General features: G+C 39.8%; 1 protein-coding gene across 2 annotated transcripts in view; it reads left to right on the top strand.

The window, feature by feature from the left end:
• The window catches only part of LOC143687252 (ADP-ribosylation factor 2), a 31,241-nt gene extending 14,395 nt beyond the window's left edge, over positions 1 to 16,846 (top strand). The window contains exons 4-5 of one of the 2 annotated variants that reach the window (XM_077164049.1): positions 8,033 to 8,157; positions 10,011 to 16,846. In XM_077164049.1, the coding sequence (XP_077020164.1) occupies positions 8,033 to 8,157; positions 10,011 to 10,172 (287 nt within the window). In that variant the 3' untranslated portion in view covers positions 10,173 to 16,846. The other variant, XM_077164051.1, reaches the window with a different exon arrangement.
• The last annotated feature ends 421 nt before the right edge of the window (positions 16,847 to 17,267 follow it).

The raw sequence follows: 17,267 nt of genomic DNA, 5'->3' as shown, positions 1-17,267 counted from the left end.
TAAGTTTCATATGAACAACCCCCAAGATTGGGGGCTCAGCCTGTAGCTTTGATTGTCTGCACTGCTTGTGAGAATATCAAGAATTCAACTTGGGGAAGTTGAATTTTCCCCCTTTCACACCATTTCCCGATGGGGACTTTGCAAATACTTTTTTATTCACTGTTCAAATCACTCTGGGATTTATTGGGGCATCATTCTGGACAAACCAACAAAATCTCATGTCCTACTCAAGGTTCCATGTATTTATGGTGTTCAGTTAATCTGTCTACATAGCTGTATTAGGAAGTGCAGTAGTCACAATATAAATTTTGTACCAAATAAACATTTTTTGCTTTAGTCTCACACATAAGGTAAAATTTTTAAACGTTAATTACCATCTATTTTCAGCACCCTACAGTAATGACATTCCTTTGTTCTTCCTCATGCAAAAACATTTTTTTAATTTGTACATTTAGTCACTATCACTGTACACTCTAGGCATTCCTAGATTATACCATCTCAGTCTTTATCATCTATCTTTCTTTCTGATTTCATTTGTCACCAAGTTTTTATGGTACTTTTTGAGGTATGTTTTGCCTGTGTTGTAATCCAAAGTCATTACTGGGTCTTTGAAATAGTAAATATTTACAAGTAGTTAAGTGATTTCCTTGCAGTAAATTAGTTATTTTCCAGTGAACTACATTACCCAAACTTTACTTGTTGAAAGTTCAGTTGACCGAATGGTTTCTTTGTAGTCATTTCCTGCTTTGCGCTTGTCTCCTTTAACAGTATTTGTCATCTTTTGAATGAGTTATAAGTTAATGTTTCTTTTTTTTGGGTTTTTTTTATTAATTAATGAAAAAAAAAAGAAATTAACCCAACATTTAGAAATCATACCATTCTACATATGCAATCAGTAATTCTTAACATCATCACATAGATGCATGATCGTTGTTTCTTAGTACATTTGCATCGGTTTAGAAGAACTACCAACACAACAGAAAAAGATATAGTCCTTTGAGTAGATACCCAGTGTTCTAGTTTGCTAGCTGCCAGAATGCAACACACCAGAGACAGATTGGCTTTTAATAAAAGGGGATTTATTTTGTTGGTTCTTCAGAGGAAAGGCAGCTAACTTTCCACTGAGGCTCTTTTCTTACGTGGAAGGCACAGGATGGTCTCTGCTGGTCTTCTCTCCAGGCCCCTGGGTTCCAACAACTTTCCCCGGGGTGACTTCTTTCTGCATCTCCAAGGGCCTGGGCTGAGCTGCTAGTGTTGAGATGAGGAATGCTGAGCTGCTAGGCTGTGCTACATTGCATTCTCTCATTTAAGCACAAGCCAATTAAGTTAAACGTCACTCATTGCAGCAGACACACCTCCTAGCCAACTGCAGATGTAATTAGCAACAGATGAGATTCACCTACCATTGGCCCATGTCCACAGCAACAGAACTAGGTGCTTTCACCTGGCCAAGTTGACAACTGAATCTAACTACCACACCCAGCAATGGTATTGCTGGGTCGTATGGCAATTCTATATTCAGCTTTTTGAGGAACTGCCAAACTGCCTTCCACAGTGGTTGCACCATTTGACATTCCCACCAACAGTGAATAAGTGTGCCTCTTTCTCCGCATCCTCTCCACCACTTGTCATTTTCTGTTTTGTTGATAATGGCCATTCTGGTGGGTGTGAGATGATATCTCATTGTGGTTTTGATTTACGTTTCTCTAATGGCCAGGGACATTGAGCATCTCTTCATGTGCCTTTTGGCCATTTGTATTTCCTCTTCTGATAGGTGTCTGTTGAAGTCTTTTTCCCATTTTGTAATTGGGTTGGCTGTCTTTTTGTTGTTGTTGAGTTGAACAATCTCTTTATAAATTCTGGATACTAGACCTTTATCTGATATGTCATTTCCAAATATTGTCTCCCATTGTGTAGGCTGTCTTTCTACTTTCTTGATGAAGTTCTTTGATGCACAAAAGTGTTTAATTTTGAGGAGCTCCCATTTATTTATTTCCTTCTTCAGTGCTCTTGCTTTAGGTTTAAGGTCCATAAAACCGCCTCCAATTGTAAGTTTCATAAGATATCTCCCTACATATTCCTCTAACTGTTTTATGGTCTCAGACCTAATGTTTAGATCTTTGATCCATTTTGAGTTAACTTTTGTATAGGGTGTGAGATACGGGTCTTCTTTCATTGTTTTGCATATGGATATCCAGTTCTCTAGGCACCATTTATTGAAGAGACTGTTCTGTCCCAGGTGAGTTGGCTTGACTGCCTTATCAAAGATCAAATGTCCATAGATGAGAGGGTCTATATCTGAGCACTCTATTCGATTCCATTGGTCGATATGTCTATCTTTATGCCAATACCATGCTGTTTTGACCACTGTGGCTTCATAATATGCCTTAAAGTCAGGCAGTGCGAGACCTCCAGCTTCGTTTTTTTTCCTCAAGATGTTTTTAGCAATTCAGGGCACCCTGCCCTTCCAGATAAATTTGCTTATTGGTTTTTCTATTTCTGAAAAATAAGTTGTTGGGATTTTGATTGGTATTGCATTGAATCTGTAAATCAATTTAGGTAGGATTGACATCTTAACTATATTTAGTCTTCCAATCCATGAACACGGTATGCCCTTCCATCTATTTAGGTCTTCTGTGATTTCTTTTAGCAGTTTTTTGTAGTTTTCTTTATATAGGTTTTTTGTCTCTTTAGTTAAATTTATTCCTAGGTATTTTATTCTTTTAGTTGCAATTGTAAATGGGATTCATTTCTTGATTTCCCCCTCAGCTTGTTCATTACTGGTGTATAGAACTACTACAGATTTTTGAATGTTGATCTTGTAACCTGCTACTTTGCTGTACTCATTTATTAGCTCTAGTAGTTTTGTTGTGGATTTTTCCGGGTTTTCGACGTATAGTATCATATCGTCTGCAAACAGTGATAGTTTTACTTCTTCCTTTCCAATTTTGATGCCTTGTATTTCTTTTTCTTGTCTAATTGCTCTGACTAGAACCTCCAACACGATGTTGAATAGTGGTGACAGTGGACATCCTTGTCTTGTTCCTGATCTTAGGGGAAAGTTTTCAATTTTTCCCCATTGAGGAAGATATTAGCTGTGGGGTTTTCATATATTCCCTCTATCATTTTAAGGAAGTTCCCTTGTATTCCTATCTTTTGAAGTGTTTTCAACAGGAAAGGATGTTGAATCTTGTCAAATGCCTTCTCTGCATCAATTGAGATGATCATGTGATTTTTCTGCTTTGATTTGTCGATATGCTGTATTAACTGATTTTCTTATGTTGAACCATCCTTGCATACCTGGGATGAATCCTACTTGGTCATGATGTATAATTCTTTTAATGTGTTGTTGAATACGATTTGCTAGAATTTTATTGAGGATTTTTGCATCTATATTCATTAGAGAGATTGGTCTGTAGTTTTCTTTTTTTGTAATATCTTTGCCTGGTTTTGGTATGAGGGTATGTTGGCTTCATAGAATGAATTAGGTAGTTTTCCCTCCACTTTGATTTTTTTGAAGAGTTCGAGGAGAGTTGGTACCAATTCTTTCTGGAATGTTTGGTAGAATTCACATGTGAAGCCATCTGGTCCTGGACTTTTCTTTTTAGGAAGCTTTTGAATGACTAATTCAATTTCTTTACTTGTGATTGGTTTGTTGAGGTCATCTATTTCTTCTTGAGTCAAAGTTGGTTGTTCATGTCTTTCCAGGAACCTGTCCATTTCCTCTAAATTGTTGTATTTATTAGCGTAAAGTTGTTCATAGTATCCTGTTATTACCTCCTTTATTTCTGTGAGGTCAGTAGTTATGTCTCCTCTTCCATTTCTGATCTTATTTATTTGCATCCTCTCTCTTCTTCTTTTTGTCAATCTTGCTAAGGGCCCATCAATCTTATTGATTTTCTCATAGAACCAACTTCTGGTCTTATTGATTTTCTCTATTGTTTTCATGTTTTCAATTTCATTTATTTCTGCTCTAATCTTTGTTATTTCTTTCCTTTTGCTTGCTTTGGGATTGGTTTGCTGTTCTTTCTCCAGTTCTTCCAAGTGGACAGTTAATTCCTGCATTTTTGCCTTTTCTTCTTTTCTGATATAGGCATTTAGGGCAATAAATTTCCCTCTTAGCACTGCCTTTGCTGCGTCCCATAAGTTTTGATATGTTGTGTTTTCGTTTTCATTCGCCTCGAGGTATTTGCTAATTTCTCTTGCAATTTCTTCTTTGACCCACTCGTTGTTTTAAGAGTGTGTTGTTGAGCCTCCACGTATTTGTGAATTTTTTGGCACTCTGCCTATTATTGATTTCCAACTTCATTCCTTTATGATCCGAGAAAGTGTTGTGTATGATTTCAATCTTTTTAAATTTGTTAAGACTTGCTTTGTGACCCAGCATATGGTCTATCTTTGAGAATGATCCATGAGCACTTGAGAAAAAGGTGTATCCTGCTGTTGTGGGATGTAATGTCCTATAAATGTCTGTTAAGTCTAGCTCATTTATAGTAATATTCAGATTCTCTGTTTCTCTATTGATCCTCTGTCTAGATGTTCTGTCCATTGATGAGAGTGGTGAATTGAAGTCTCCAACTATTATGGTATATGTGTCTATTTCCCTTTTCAGTGTTTGCATTGTATTCCTCACGTATTTTGGGGCATTCTGGTTCGGTGCGTAAATATTTATGATTGTTATGTCTTCTTGTTTAATTATTCCTTTTATTAGTGTATAGTGTCCTTCTTTGTCTCTTTTAACTGTTTTACATTTGAAGTCTAATTTGTTGGATATTAGTATAGCCACTCCTGCTCTTTTCTGGTTGTTATTTGCATGAAATATCTTTTCCCAACCTTTCACTTTCAACCTATGTTTATCTTTGGATCTAAGATGTGTTTCCTGTAGACAGCATATGGAAGGATCCTGTTTTTTAATCTATTCTGCCAGTCTGTGTCTTTTGATTGGGGAATTCAGTCCATTAACATTTAGTGTTATTATTGTTTCAATAATATTTTCCTCTACCATTTTGCCTTTTGTATTATATATATCATATCTGACTTTCCTTCTTTCTACACTCTTCTCCATACCTCTCTCTTCTGTCTTTTCGTATCTGACTCTAGTGCTCCCTTTAATATTTCTTGCAGAGCTGGTCTCTTGGTCACAAATTCTCTCAGTGACTTTTTGTCTGAGAATGTTTTAATTTCTCCCTCATTTCTGAAGGACAATTTTGCTGGATATAGGAGTCTTGGTTGGCAGTTTTTCTCTTTTAGTAATTTAAATATATCATCCCACTGTCTTCTAGCTTCCATGGTTTCTGCTGAGAAATCTATACATAATCTTATTGGGTTTCCCTTGTATGTGATGGGTTGTTTTTCTCTTGCTACTTTCAAGATCCTCTCTTTCTCTTTGACCTCTGACATTCTAACTAGTAAGTGTCTTGGAGAACGCCTATTTGGGTCTAATCTCTTTGGGGTGCGCTGCACATCTTGGATCTGTAATTTTAGGTCTTTCATAAGAGTTGGGAAATTTTCAGTGATAATTTCTTCCATTAGTTTTTCACCTCCTTTTCCCTTCTCTTCTCCTTCTGGGACACCCACAACACGTATATTTGTGCACTTCATATTGTCCTTGAGTTCCCTGATACCCTGTTCAAATTTTTCCATTCTTTTCCCGATAGTTTCTGTTTCTTTTTGGAATTCAGATGTTCCATCCTCCAAATCACTAATTCTATCTTCTGTCTGTTTAAATCTATCATTGTAGGTATCCATTGTTTTTTCCATCTTTTCTACTTTATCCTTCACTTCCATAAGTTCTGTGATTTGTTTTTTCAGTTTTTCTATTTCTTCTTTTTGTTCAGCCCATGTCTTCTTCATGTCCTCCCTCAATTTATCGATTTTGTTTTTGAAGAGGTTTTCCATTTCCGTTCGTATATTCAGCATTAGTTGTCTCAGCTCCTGTATCTCATTTGAACTATTGGTTTGTTCTTTTGACTGGGCCATATTTTCAATTTTCTGAGCGTGATCCGTTATCTTCTGCTGGCATCTGGGCATTTAGTCAGATTTCCCTGAGTGTTGGACCCAACAGGTTGAAAGATTTTTCTTTGAAATCTCTGGGTTCTGTTTTTCTTATCCTGCCCAGTAGGTGGCCCTCGTGGCACACGTTTGTCTGTGGGTCCCACCAGTAAAAGGTGCTGTGGGTCCTTTAACTTTGGAAAACTCTCACCGTGGGGGAGGTTCGCCAGCTGATGCGGCTTGGAAGAGTGCCAGTCGGCCCGGGGGTCCGAACGCGGGGAGGGTCCGCCAGCCGCCGCAGCCCGGGAGAGTGCCCGTCTGAATTTCCTAGTCGGCCCGGGGCGCCAAGCATGGTGGGACGGTGCCAGCCGCCGCAGCCCGGGAGATTGCACCATTCCCAGCCGGACCGGGGAGTCACGTGTTTGGAAGGGACCCCCCCCGGTCACCGTTCTCCGCGGCCTGGGGATTTCTGATCCAATTCTCTCAGTTGGTTCGGGGGGTCGTGCGTGGTGTTGGCACTAGCCGCCGCGGCTTGAGGGGACCGCCTGCCCAATTCTGCCAGCTGGCCCGGGAAGGAGGAAAGGAGGGACTCCGGCCGCTTGCCGCCCCGCCCGCGGATGCCCGCGCCCCTCGGCGATCTCACCGGAGTGGGTTCTCTCAGCCAGTCAGCCGTTCCAGGATGGGGTACGCTGTCTTTTTGATCTCTGTCATGGCTCCGGGAGCTGTTCTGTATCGTTTCTACTCCCCTAGTAGCTGTTCTGGAGGAGGAACTAAGATCCGCGCGTCTTACTAAGCCACCATCTTCTCCGGAAGTCTCCAGTTTTAGACTTTTAATGAATCTACCAGTAAAGCTTATAAAAAACTGTCTCTGCCGCTGTCCCCTTCACCTCTGCTCTAAATTTGTTTTATTGTTTATGTTGCTGTTGTGAATAGACCATTTCCTTCAACTTCCATTTCTAGTTGTTGCTAGTTGTTCTCCAGTCTATTGACTGCACGTGGCCCAAGTACTCCACGTGTTATGGGCGCCTCCTCCGTGTCTAATGTTTCTTATAAAGCAAATGAAGGTTAAAAAAAATAAAGCAAAATCATCCCATTTTTGACTTAAGGATTATTTCCTCTTATTTTATTCTAATCTTTTAATTGCATCTCATGATTCATTTGGACTTTTTATCCCTTTGGTTCCTCCCAGTCCCCAATTTGAGAGAGTTTGTGAAACTTCATTTGTACAGGTAACTGACTACTTGTAGACAGCATTTTCAGCCCTTTGAGACCATCTCAGGCATGCTATTCTGTAGTGTCACCTCTGGAAATACCCGAACTGTGGTGTTCCAGAAGTGGTGTCAATTTTGGAATCAGACAGATCTGGGGTTGAATCCTGTGTGACATAAGGCAAGTTAACTTAAACCTTCTCTGAACCTCAACAGTTTCAGTAGAGGTTAGAGAAAATGTGTGTTCCATGCTAAGTGTACTGTGGGTCCATAAATGATAACTTTTCCTACTATAAAAGTAGGTGTAGCCTGAAGAAACAGGCCTGTGGCTGATTCTTGACTTCTCCTTGCTTTGGGAAGGCAAGTCCCTCATTCAAACATTGACATATGGGCAGGCCATATCTTAGATTTGGTTAAACTAAAACTTGGAGTTGGTTACTATACTTTATCTTAAAATACAGAGGTAGAGAATTTGTAGCAAGCAATAAACTGATTTTGGGGTAATAATATTTAAGTTGAGAAAACATTTTAGGGATTTTGAGTACTGTTTCTATCCTTCAACATGCTATTTGTACTAAAATGGGTATGTTTTTAAAAATCTCCTTTTTGTCTCTGATGTAAAAATTAAGTGATTAAAACTAAGCCCAATTTTCTTTATATATTTTTCAATACTGTTAATCTGAATATACAGCAAGTGTACTAACTAGATATCATATATCCTTCTATACTGACTGCCTTCAGTGAACGTACATGCACAAGAGAAATTATAAGGACATATAAACAGCCACCCTTCCCATGTTCAGATTACTAACCTGCTTGTGATTTCTTTCCAGGTCTGATTTTTGTGGTGGACAGTAATGACAGAGAGCGGGTCAATGAGGCCCGAGAAGAGCTAACTAGAATGTTAGCAGAAGATGAGCTTAGAGATGCGGTTTTATTGGTGTTTGTAAATAAACAGGTATGTTTTTGCCTTCAGAACACTGGAACTGAAAGTTGTGCCAGGTGTCTTGCTTAAAAGTACAGATATTTAAATTAGATGTCTACCTCCCTCTCTCCATTCCCTACCATAACCTCTCCCTCCTTTCTTTTTTAGGATATGTCTTATGTTTATTCAACAAATATTAATTGAGCAATATTTGGGAGATTGGCATTGTAGCAGTGGACAAGACAGACAAAAATCCCTGTGTTCATGGAGTTTATATTCTAGTAGGAGGAGAGGTAGTCAGTAAATGATATGAAATGTTACCATTATAGAGGAAGGTAAAGCAGAGTAAAGGGGCGAGGAGAGTGTGGGGAAGGGCTAGTCAGGAGTTACTGTTTAACAGGGACATCCAAGTAGAGACCTGAAGGCATTGAGGAATGAAGAGAGTGATCAGGGGAGCAAGGGAGAAGTGAGATTACATTAGGTAGGCCTGTTATTAAGGAGGAAGAGGGTCTCTACATCAATATAATGTAAAGTAGTAAAAGAAGAGTGGAAATAGGGACAAGGGTAGAACTGTCCAGCCTCAGGACTCCAAACTGAACTAAGCATGAATATATCTCTTCCCAGAAATAAAACTTCCTTTGGTTATATAACCATGTATAAGATTATATGTATATACATTTCAGGGATCATACTATGCTTTCTGTACATTTAGATCCACTTTGTTCTTTAATGCTAATTTATTCCAACTTCGTTTCAGTTTCTATGTTCCAGGCATGCTTCTAGGCATTTGAGCTACTTCAAAGAACAAGGTAGACAAAGATTCCTGCCCTTGTAAAGCTTGCATTCTAGTTGGAGGAGATAGATTATAAATGCTAAATGTATTAAATAAGTAGATTTTGTAACATAGTGAAATGTGGTAAGTGTCATAAAAAAAAATGTTGAGCATGCCAGTCAGGAGAGATTGAGCTATAAAGGCATTGCAGAATCATAGTAATGATTCTAGTTCTTACCCTGAGAGAGACAGACAGAGAGAGAGAGAGATAGAAGTGCCAAGGTTTTTTATTTGTTTTTAATGTTTACCGTGGTAACATAATACAATACAAAATTTCCCATTTTAACCACTTTCATGTGTACAATTGGGTGATACTGGTTATGTTCACAAAATTGTGCTACCATCACCACCATCCATTATCAAAACTTTTTGATCACCCCAAGCAGAAACTCTGTACTTGATAAGCAATAACTCCCTATTCACCCCACATCTCCTGTCCCTGGTAATCTGTATCTACTTTCTGTCTCTATGAATTTGCATATTCTAGGTATTTCATATAAATGGAATCATATATGTCCTTTGGTGTCTGGCTTATTTCACACAACATGATGTCTTCAAGGTGCATCCATGTTGCAGCATGTATCAGAACTTCATTTCTTTTTGTGGCTCTTTTGTATTTATAGATGGTAGGCTTTTGATAGAAGAGTGACTTGATCTGACTTTCCCTGACTGCTGGCTAGAGAACAAATTTCAGTAGAGCAAGAGCAGAAGCAGAGAGACCAATTAGGAAGTTATTTCAGTAATCCAAGGAAGAATTGATTGTGGATCAAATCAGGGTATTCATTGTGGAGAGGTGAAAAGAGGTCAGATTTTTTTTTAACATATTTTGAATGTAGAGCCATTAGGACTTCTGGCAGACCAGCCGTGGGGTTTGAGAGATGTTAGAGAAATTAAGATGATCTCAAGGTTTTTGACTTGAGCAGCTAGAAGGCTAGAGTTGCCATCAACTGAGATAGGAAAGATAGGGGTTCAGGCAGTTGTGAGGGGAAAAAGCGTGGTATTTCATTATATGGGTCTCACATTGTAAACTGACTTTTGCATGTTCTCTTTCAAGGATCTTCCCAATGCTATGAATGCAGCTGAGATAACAGACAAGCTTGGCTTACATTCCCTCCGCCAGAGAAACTGGTACATTCAGGCTACTTGTGCCACCAGTGGAGATGGGCTTTATGAAGGCCTGGACTGGCTCTCCAATCAGCTCAAAAACCAGAAGTGATCAGAAGTGATCCATTCCCTGTGCATTGTGGCAAAATCCGCTGGCCTCTTCTGTGTGCATGTGTGCGTGTGAGGAGCCAAATGTGGGTGTGTGGCTGGGAGTGGGAGCAGCTTTCTCACACCGTGCCTTATACATGCTGTAAGAAAAACCAGTGTTACATTTTAAGAAAATCCAGTGTTACATTTTAAATGCTACTTTCCATTTCAATAGCTTTGATCATTTTGCAGTTGATGGAGGAGTTTGGAGGGCTTACTGGTCTGGAGCGTGATACCTAGAGGGTCTTCAAGATGGAAGGAGGATGAGAGTTGGAGCGTGGATGGAGTTCACTTGTTGCAGTCCTGTCTTGTATCTCTGCATACCTGGAATCCTATTAGACTTTGGTGTCCTTTTTTAAAAAGGAAGAAATTGTCATTCTTGTCCATTGCTGCCAGAGCTAGCAGCCCTCTTTTCAGTGCTTTGAAGCAAATTATCCTCAAAAAAGAAAAGATACCCTGCTTGCTGCAGATGTGAAGAGGTTCAGATTTGAACATTTCCCCTTAAGTTATATTTTAGCCCAGACTCCTGGGTTTAACATGCTTTATTTAAAGGAATCAAGTAAAGTATCAAGAGGTCATAACACTAGAAAATTATCCAAACCTTTCCTGTGCTAGTTCCTTACTTACCTCTGTCAGGTGGAGACCGCTTGGGGAATAACCTCGAAGAGGCTGAGGCTCTTTACCGGGACACCACAGGCGAGCAGAGGGCCCTGTTAAGGAAATGAGGTGATGGGTCATGTGTGTGTGTCCTTGCGTCACCATCTCAGGTTTCAGGCTTCTGAGACTGCTGCTCCCACTTCTCTGCTCTGTGCTGAATGTTCTACATTCAAAGCAAAAGGCTCACTCCTGGGATGAGACTGTCACCGTGTACAGTTTTCTTGTCCAGCTTAAGGTTTTGGTTAGTTTCTATTCCCAGAGCCACACACCTGTGTGTTCTGTGAGTTTGTGAGAGAATTGAGAGATTAATTTGAGGACAAAACTCCTGGCAACCCCTGGTATTGCCCCCGAGTTGGTGCTAAAATTATTAAAAATGCCTCTCTAGTGTAGACCACTCTGTGGCACTGACTTCCTCTTCTGTATGGCAATAATATCTTATGAACTATTTGGAAATGTGCTTTATGACATCCTCAAAATAGTAATAAAAATGGCCTGGGCTTGAGCTAGTTCGTTTAGTAGTCTAGAGCTCTTTTACCCAGACAACTGTTGGCCAAATTTATACCCTAAGCACTTCTACTATTTAACCTTTTTAAATTCCTTTTTTCAAAAATCTTTATTCAAACTACAGAGGAGAAGAATATGAAGGTGAATTTTAACAAAAGTAGACCTTTGTTGATAACAATAAAGTTGATATTTCTAGGAGAAAATTTCATACCATGATAGTTGTGGAGTGTAGTGCTTTCTTTAAAACACTGACTTGAAAAACTGTTCATTGCAATAGTACTGGCAACTAAGTCCAGGTTTGATTTTTAACCATGGAATAATTCCTGAGAAACATTTAGATTGTACGCCTCAAATTGGCAGCGACTGTGTCTTACACTTTTGTATTATGCTTAGTACAATGTACTGAGTACTGTGCTAGGCCTCATTAAATACGTGTTGGCTGGTTGGACAATAAAGAACTTGCTTTGGAAGGAGGAGAGGCAGCCATGGGCTTCTGAATGTCTCAAACTACTTTTAAATCCATCTTAGAAGATTTTCTGTTGAAAGCTTCCAGGTGCTGGTACAAAAGACAACCACATAAGTCTTTCTCAGTCCCTATGCCTTTAGCTATATCCCTCACTGGTACTTTTAATGGCATTTTCATGTACAGTCTTTCACTTGTTAATACTTGGGCTCTGCTCAGTTATATTAAGTGGGAGCAGTTCAATATAGTGGTTTGGGGAAAAGACTTGGTCCTTGAAAGCCATGTTCACCTCCTAGCTGTTCCCTATCTCACTGCTGATCTCAGGCCAGTTACTATTAGCCTCCATATCTCCAAGTCTCAGTTTGCTTAACTGTTAAATGGAGATAATTATTCCTACCTCATAGGGTTGTGAGAATTAAATGTCTTATTCCTTTGAATGCCCTGCTTTGAAATTTCCTTGGGAATATTTTGGTATACAGGTAAGAGCAGCAATGCTGGCTACAAACTGATTAGCATTATTTATTACAGAAGGGGGAAAGGGTGAGGGTGTATATTTAATCTCCCTCCTTCTCTGTTCCTCTCATCCCACTGAACACTCTATCCATTTCTGACTGTGGTATCTGCTAATATGTCAGTTTGCATTAGATTAGCTGGGATGCTTGTTCAAAAAACAAATTGCTGGGTCCCACCCTCATTCATTTTCTTTTTATAATTACATGGTTTTTATTATATTTACAGATACGCTCAACCTTCACCACTACCTAATTTTGGAAGATTTTCATCACTCCCCAAAGAAACCCAGTATCCATTAGCAGTTACTCCCCATGTACCCACCCCACTAGCAGCCCCTGGCAACCATTAATCTTTCTGTTTATCGATTTACCTATCTGAACGTTTTGTGTAAATGGAATCATACAATATGTGGCTTCTTCCACTTAGTATAGTGAATTTCATTAGGGTAATGAAGTCGAATTGTGATGTGTATCTGTACTTTATCCCCTTTAGTGGCCAAATAATTTTCCATTGTATGGATATACCACTTTTTGTTTATCCTTTCATCAGTTTATGGGCATTGGGTTATTTCTACGTTTTGGCTATTACAAATAATGCTACAGTGAACGTTTGTGTATCAATTTTGTGGCTATATACCCTTAGATAGAATTGCTGGGGCTTGTGGTAACTCATTTTGAAGAACTACCAAAATGATTTCCCAAAATGACCACCATTCTAATTCCTGCCAGAAATTTATGAGGTTCCAATTTCTTCACATCCTCACCAACATTTTGTCATCTTTTTTGTTTTAACCATCCTGGTGTGTGTGAAGTAGTATCTTGCTGTGGTTTTGATCTTCCTGTCAAACTTTGGTTAAGTAGGTTGAATGAAGCCAAACATGCAGGTAGTTTTGTCACAGGTAGCCCACAGACCTCTTTGAGAAACTGCCATAGAAGGTGGTAGAAAGATACTGCCCTACCTGCCCCTGCCTCAACTATGGCTTCTCCCATGGCCATCCCTCAACATTCTTGCCTAGCTTTCCTGGATTCTGGTGGGAAGGCAGGAATGGGTGATAAGAAGCTTGTGACTTGAGCCAGAGTGGACAGTTAAGGGTCTGGGTGGTCTGGTGCACTCGGGGTGCTGAGGTGTTGGCCTGACCACAGCATCAGTCCTGAATTTGAATGAGTAGTAGATAAGGCAGAGCCACTGGAAACAGACTGCCCCATAGTTAGGAAAACTGTTGCCCAACTGAGATCCTTAAGGGAGGAAGTGATACTAATAATTGTGCAGGGACAACAGGTTGTAAAGTAGGATGTATAGTCACCTTATCAGAGTGGAAAGAGCTCTGAATCCGGAATCAAAGACAGGCTAAAATCAGAGCTCCACCCATTCACTAGTTCAGTTAAATTGAACTATGCAACCTCTGATCCTTGGTTTCTGTGATGGTTTGAAGTTGTATATACCCCAGAAAAGTGTGTTCTTAAAGTTAATCCATTTCTGTGGGTAAAGTTAATCCATTTCTGTGGGTTTGGAGCCAATGTAAGTAGGATTTTTTGGTGATTAGGGTCTTAAGATATGATCCACCTCATTCAGGGTGCATCTTGATCCTTAATCCTTTTACTGAGGTCCTTTATGAGAGAATGGAATTCAGACAAAGGGGAAGAAAGCCAGGGAAGCAAGAAGCTGAAGGCAGCAAAACCCAGAAGAGAAGGAAGGGACCAGCAGACACCACCATGTGCTCCCCATGCATGTGACAGAGAAGTCCAGGACGCCAGCAGCCAGTCTTCAGGGAGAAATGGTCGCCTGATGATAACCTTGATTTGGACATTTTTCTCAGTCTCTAAACTGATGCCTACTGTAAAGATAATTAATTCCTACTGTCAAGCCAACCCATTTTATGGTATCTGCTTTTGGCAGCCTAGCAAAGTAGAACAGTTTCTGCATCTGGAAAATGGCTTGCCTGGGGTGGAGCTCTTTGGAATACCAAGAATATGGGAATATTGGATTTTCCAAGACTGGAATGAGTCAGTTCTATATATTGTGGTTCATGTCTCTTGATCTGTTTTAAATAATAGTATAGAAAAAAAGCCACATAAAGCGAGAAGCGGAAATTTAGTGGAACCCAGAAGACAGCTTAGAGGTCAGAAGAGACTGCCATGTGACTTGCCATGTAACACACTAAGGACTAAGGATTACCAACAGCCAGCCCTAGAACCACAATGTTTAGGGAGAAAACATCGCCTTGATAATGCCTTGATTTAGAAAGCCTTAAAACCATGAGCTAATAAATTCCCATTGCTTAACCTATTTCATGGTATTTGCTTGAGCAGTCAGGAAACTGAAAACAGTAGGAATGGCTCATTGAAGCCAAAAGGTATTTGTTCAAAAGATAGCGGTATAGAAAGAAAAGATACCCAATGAACACAATAGAATTGTTGTTGAAGCTGAGTAGAATGTTAGAGGAGTAAAAGAAATAAAAATGAATTCATGAGTTAAAAAAGAATAGACAGTGTGTGCATGGACTAGGATAATGTGTCATGAACTGAGGAGAATGATTGTCTTAGCCCCTTGAACCCAAGGAACAAAGCAGTGGAGTCAGTTGAGAGGTGATGTTGGTTGACTCCCAAGATCTTCAGGAATTTGGAGATCCAGGATTGGATCATGATCCCCAACCCCCAAAGACATGTTCAAATCTTAATCCACATTCCTGTGGGTGGGAACCCATTTGTAAATAGGACCTTTTGAAGATATTAAGATATGGCCAGATGGAATCAGGGTGAGTCTAAATCCATAGGACTGTAGACCTTACAAAGAAGAAATTCAGAAGCAGCCCCAGGAAGAAGTCAGAAGCAGAGAGGAGAGGTTGCCATGTGATGGAAGACTCCCAACTCCAGAATGCTACTAACACCAGAAGAAAATCTGGCCTTGCCAAAATCTTGATTTCGAGGCCAGGAGTCCTTCAAAACAGTGAGATAATGAATGGTTGCTCTTAAGCCACTCCATTGTGTGGTATTTTTCATAGCAGCTCTGACAAGCTAAGACATCCAGGCTTGGGAAATGGACAGTGGCCACAGTGAGTCACATCACGATATCAGGCTGTGCCAGGCTGGAGCCTTGTGGAATCGTTGCAAAAGGACACGTAGGGCATACCCTTCCTAACTTGTCAATCAAAGTTGCCAACACTGCACCTTCAACTGACTCACATAAAGGGACAGGCTATTTTGAACTATTTTTTTCAACAAATTTATATTGTTTTTAAGTGTACCGCAAAATGACAGCTTCAAAATACCTTCGAGATTGCAATGTCCAGAAGCCTAACTCCTCTAAGAGGTTAAAATGGGAAAGGCAAAGTGATTACTTTTCCAGTTATATATCAAAAGCCTGCTGGCAGGCCAAGGCCACTTCCCACTTGGTAGCTTGGAGAAACTGCCTATGGGTATCACACAGCACAGCCCACAGCATTCTTCCTCCTCCTGCCACGACCAAGTGCGCAAAATGCTATTCTAGCTATTATTAAACACACACACTCAAAATGACAAGTGCTGGTGAGGATGCAAAGAAATCAGAACTCTTGTGTGTTGATTGTGGGAATGTAAAATGGTACAGCTACTGTGAAAGACAGTTTGGTGGTTCCTAAGAGAGTTGAACATAGATTTACCATATGACCTGGCAGTCCCACTCCTAGAAACTGGAAAACAGATGCTCAAACAAAACTTTGTACACCAAAGTTCATAGCAGCATTATTTACAATAGCAAAAGGCAGAAGCAACCCAAACGTCCACCAACAGGTGAATGGAAAAACAAGATGTGGTATATATGTATAATTGGGTTTTACTCAACATTGGCAAGGAAAGAAGTTCTGATATATGCTGCCTCCATAAATGAGCCTTGAGGACATCATGATGAGTGAAATAAGCCAAACACAAAAGGACAGGTATTGTATGATCTCAATGATATGAAATTCCTAGAATAAGCAAATTCATGAAGACAGAGAGTAGATTACAGTTACCAGGGACTGGGGGATGGGGGAGAGATAGGGAGTTATTGCCTAATGGGTACAGAGTTCCTCTCTGGGGCAAAAAAGTTTGGTAATGAATGGTGGTGATGATGGCACAGCACTGTGAATATAATTAGCACCACTTAATTGTGGGCAGTTTTGAGCTGTATATATGTTCCCACAATAAAAAGTATTCTTAAAAAATGCTATCCTTAGAGAGCAGAAAGTAGATTACATGGGGGAGAGTGGATGTGGGGGGATTATTGCTTAATAGGTACAGAGTTTCTGTTTTGGGTAATGAAGTTTTTGGTGATGGATGGTATGATGGCACAATATTGTGAATGTAATTAATGCCCCTGAATTGAACACTAATGGTGAATTATATGGTCTATATGTGTGTGTATATAATGTTACCAAAATAAAAATAAATAAAAATTTATTTAAAAATGATGTCCTGGGCTTCAGAAAATGCCTAGTGAACATGTCCATGCTCCTGCAGAGTGATCCTGACCCCTGTGCAAACCCTTCCAGTGACAAAGAACTCTAAAGTCCCGCCTCTTCATTCCTCCTGCAAAAGAAAATAGTATAATGGAGCTGAGAATGTTTGGGGGGAGGGGGTTTGCTTAGCCCAGAGGTGTATGTTTTTCCAGGTTTTGAGCTAGGGTTCAAGTGATGACACCTTAAAGTGACCTGGGTGCTTTGTCAGTGGCTATTGGTAGAAGTCAAATGGCAGACAAGTCTGATGATTGCTGTGAGATGCTTTGAGGGGGGTGGATTTTCCATATTTTTTCTTTTCTTTGTCCTTTTTTTTTGGTAACAGCTTTATTGACATAACTCTCATACCTTGTAATTCACTCACTTGTTTAAGGTGTACAATTTAATGTTTTTTAGTATATTCAGAGTTGTGCAACTATTACCACAATCAATTTTAGAACATTTTCATCATC

This window comes from Tamandua tetradactyla, chromosome 6 (genome assembly GCF_023851605.1).
Source record: "Tamandua tetradactyla isolate mTamTet1 chromosome 6, mTamTet1.pri, whole genome shotgun sequence".
Taxonomy (NCBI): domain Eukaryota; kingdom Metazoa; phylum Chordata; class Mammalia; order Pilosa; family Myrmecophagidae; genus Tamandua; species Tamandua tetradactyla.
The sequence above is the reverse complement of the archived record's forward strand: the minus strand, read 5'-3'. Positions and strand labels throughout refer to the sequence as shown.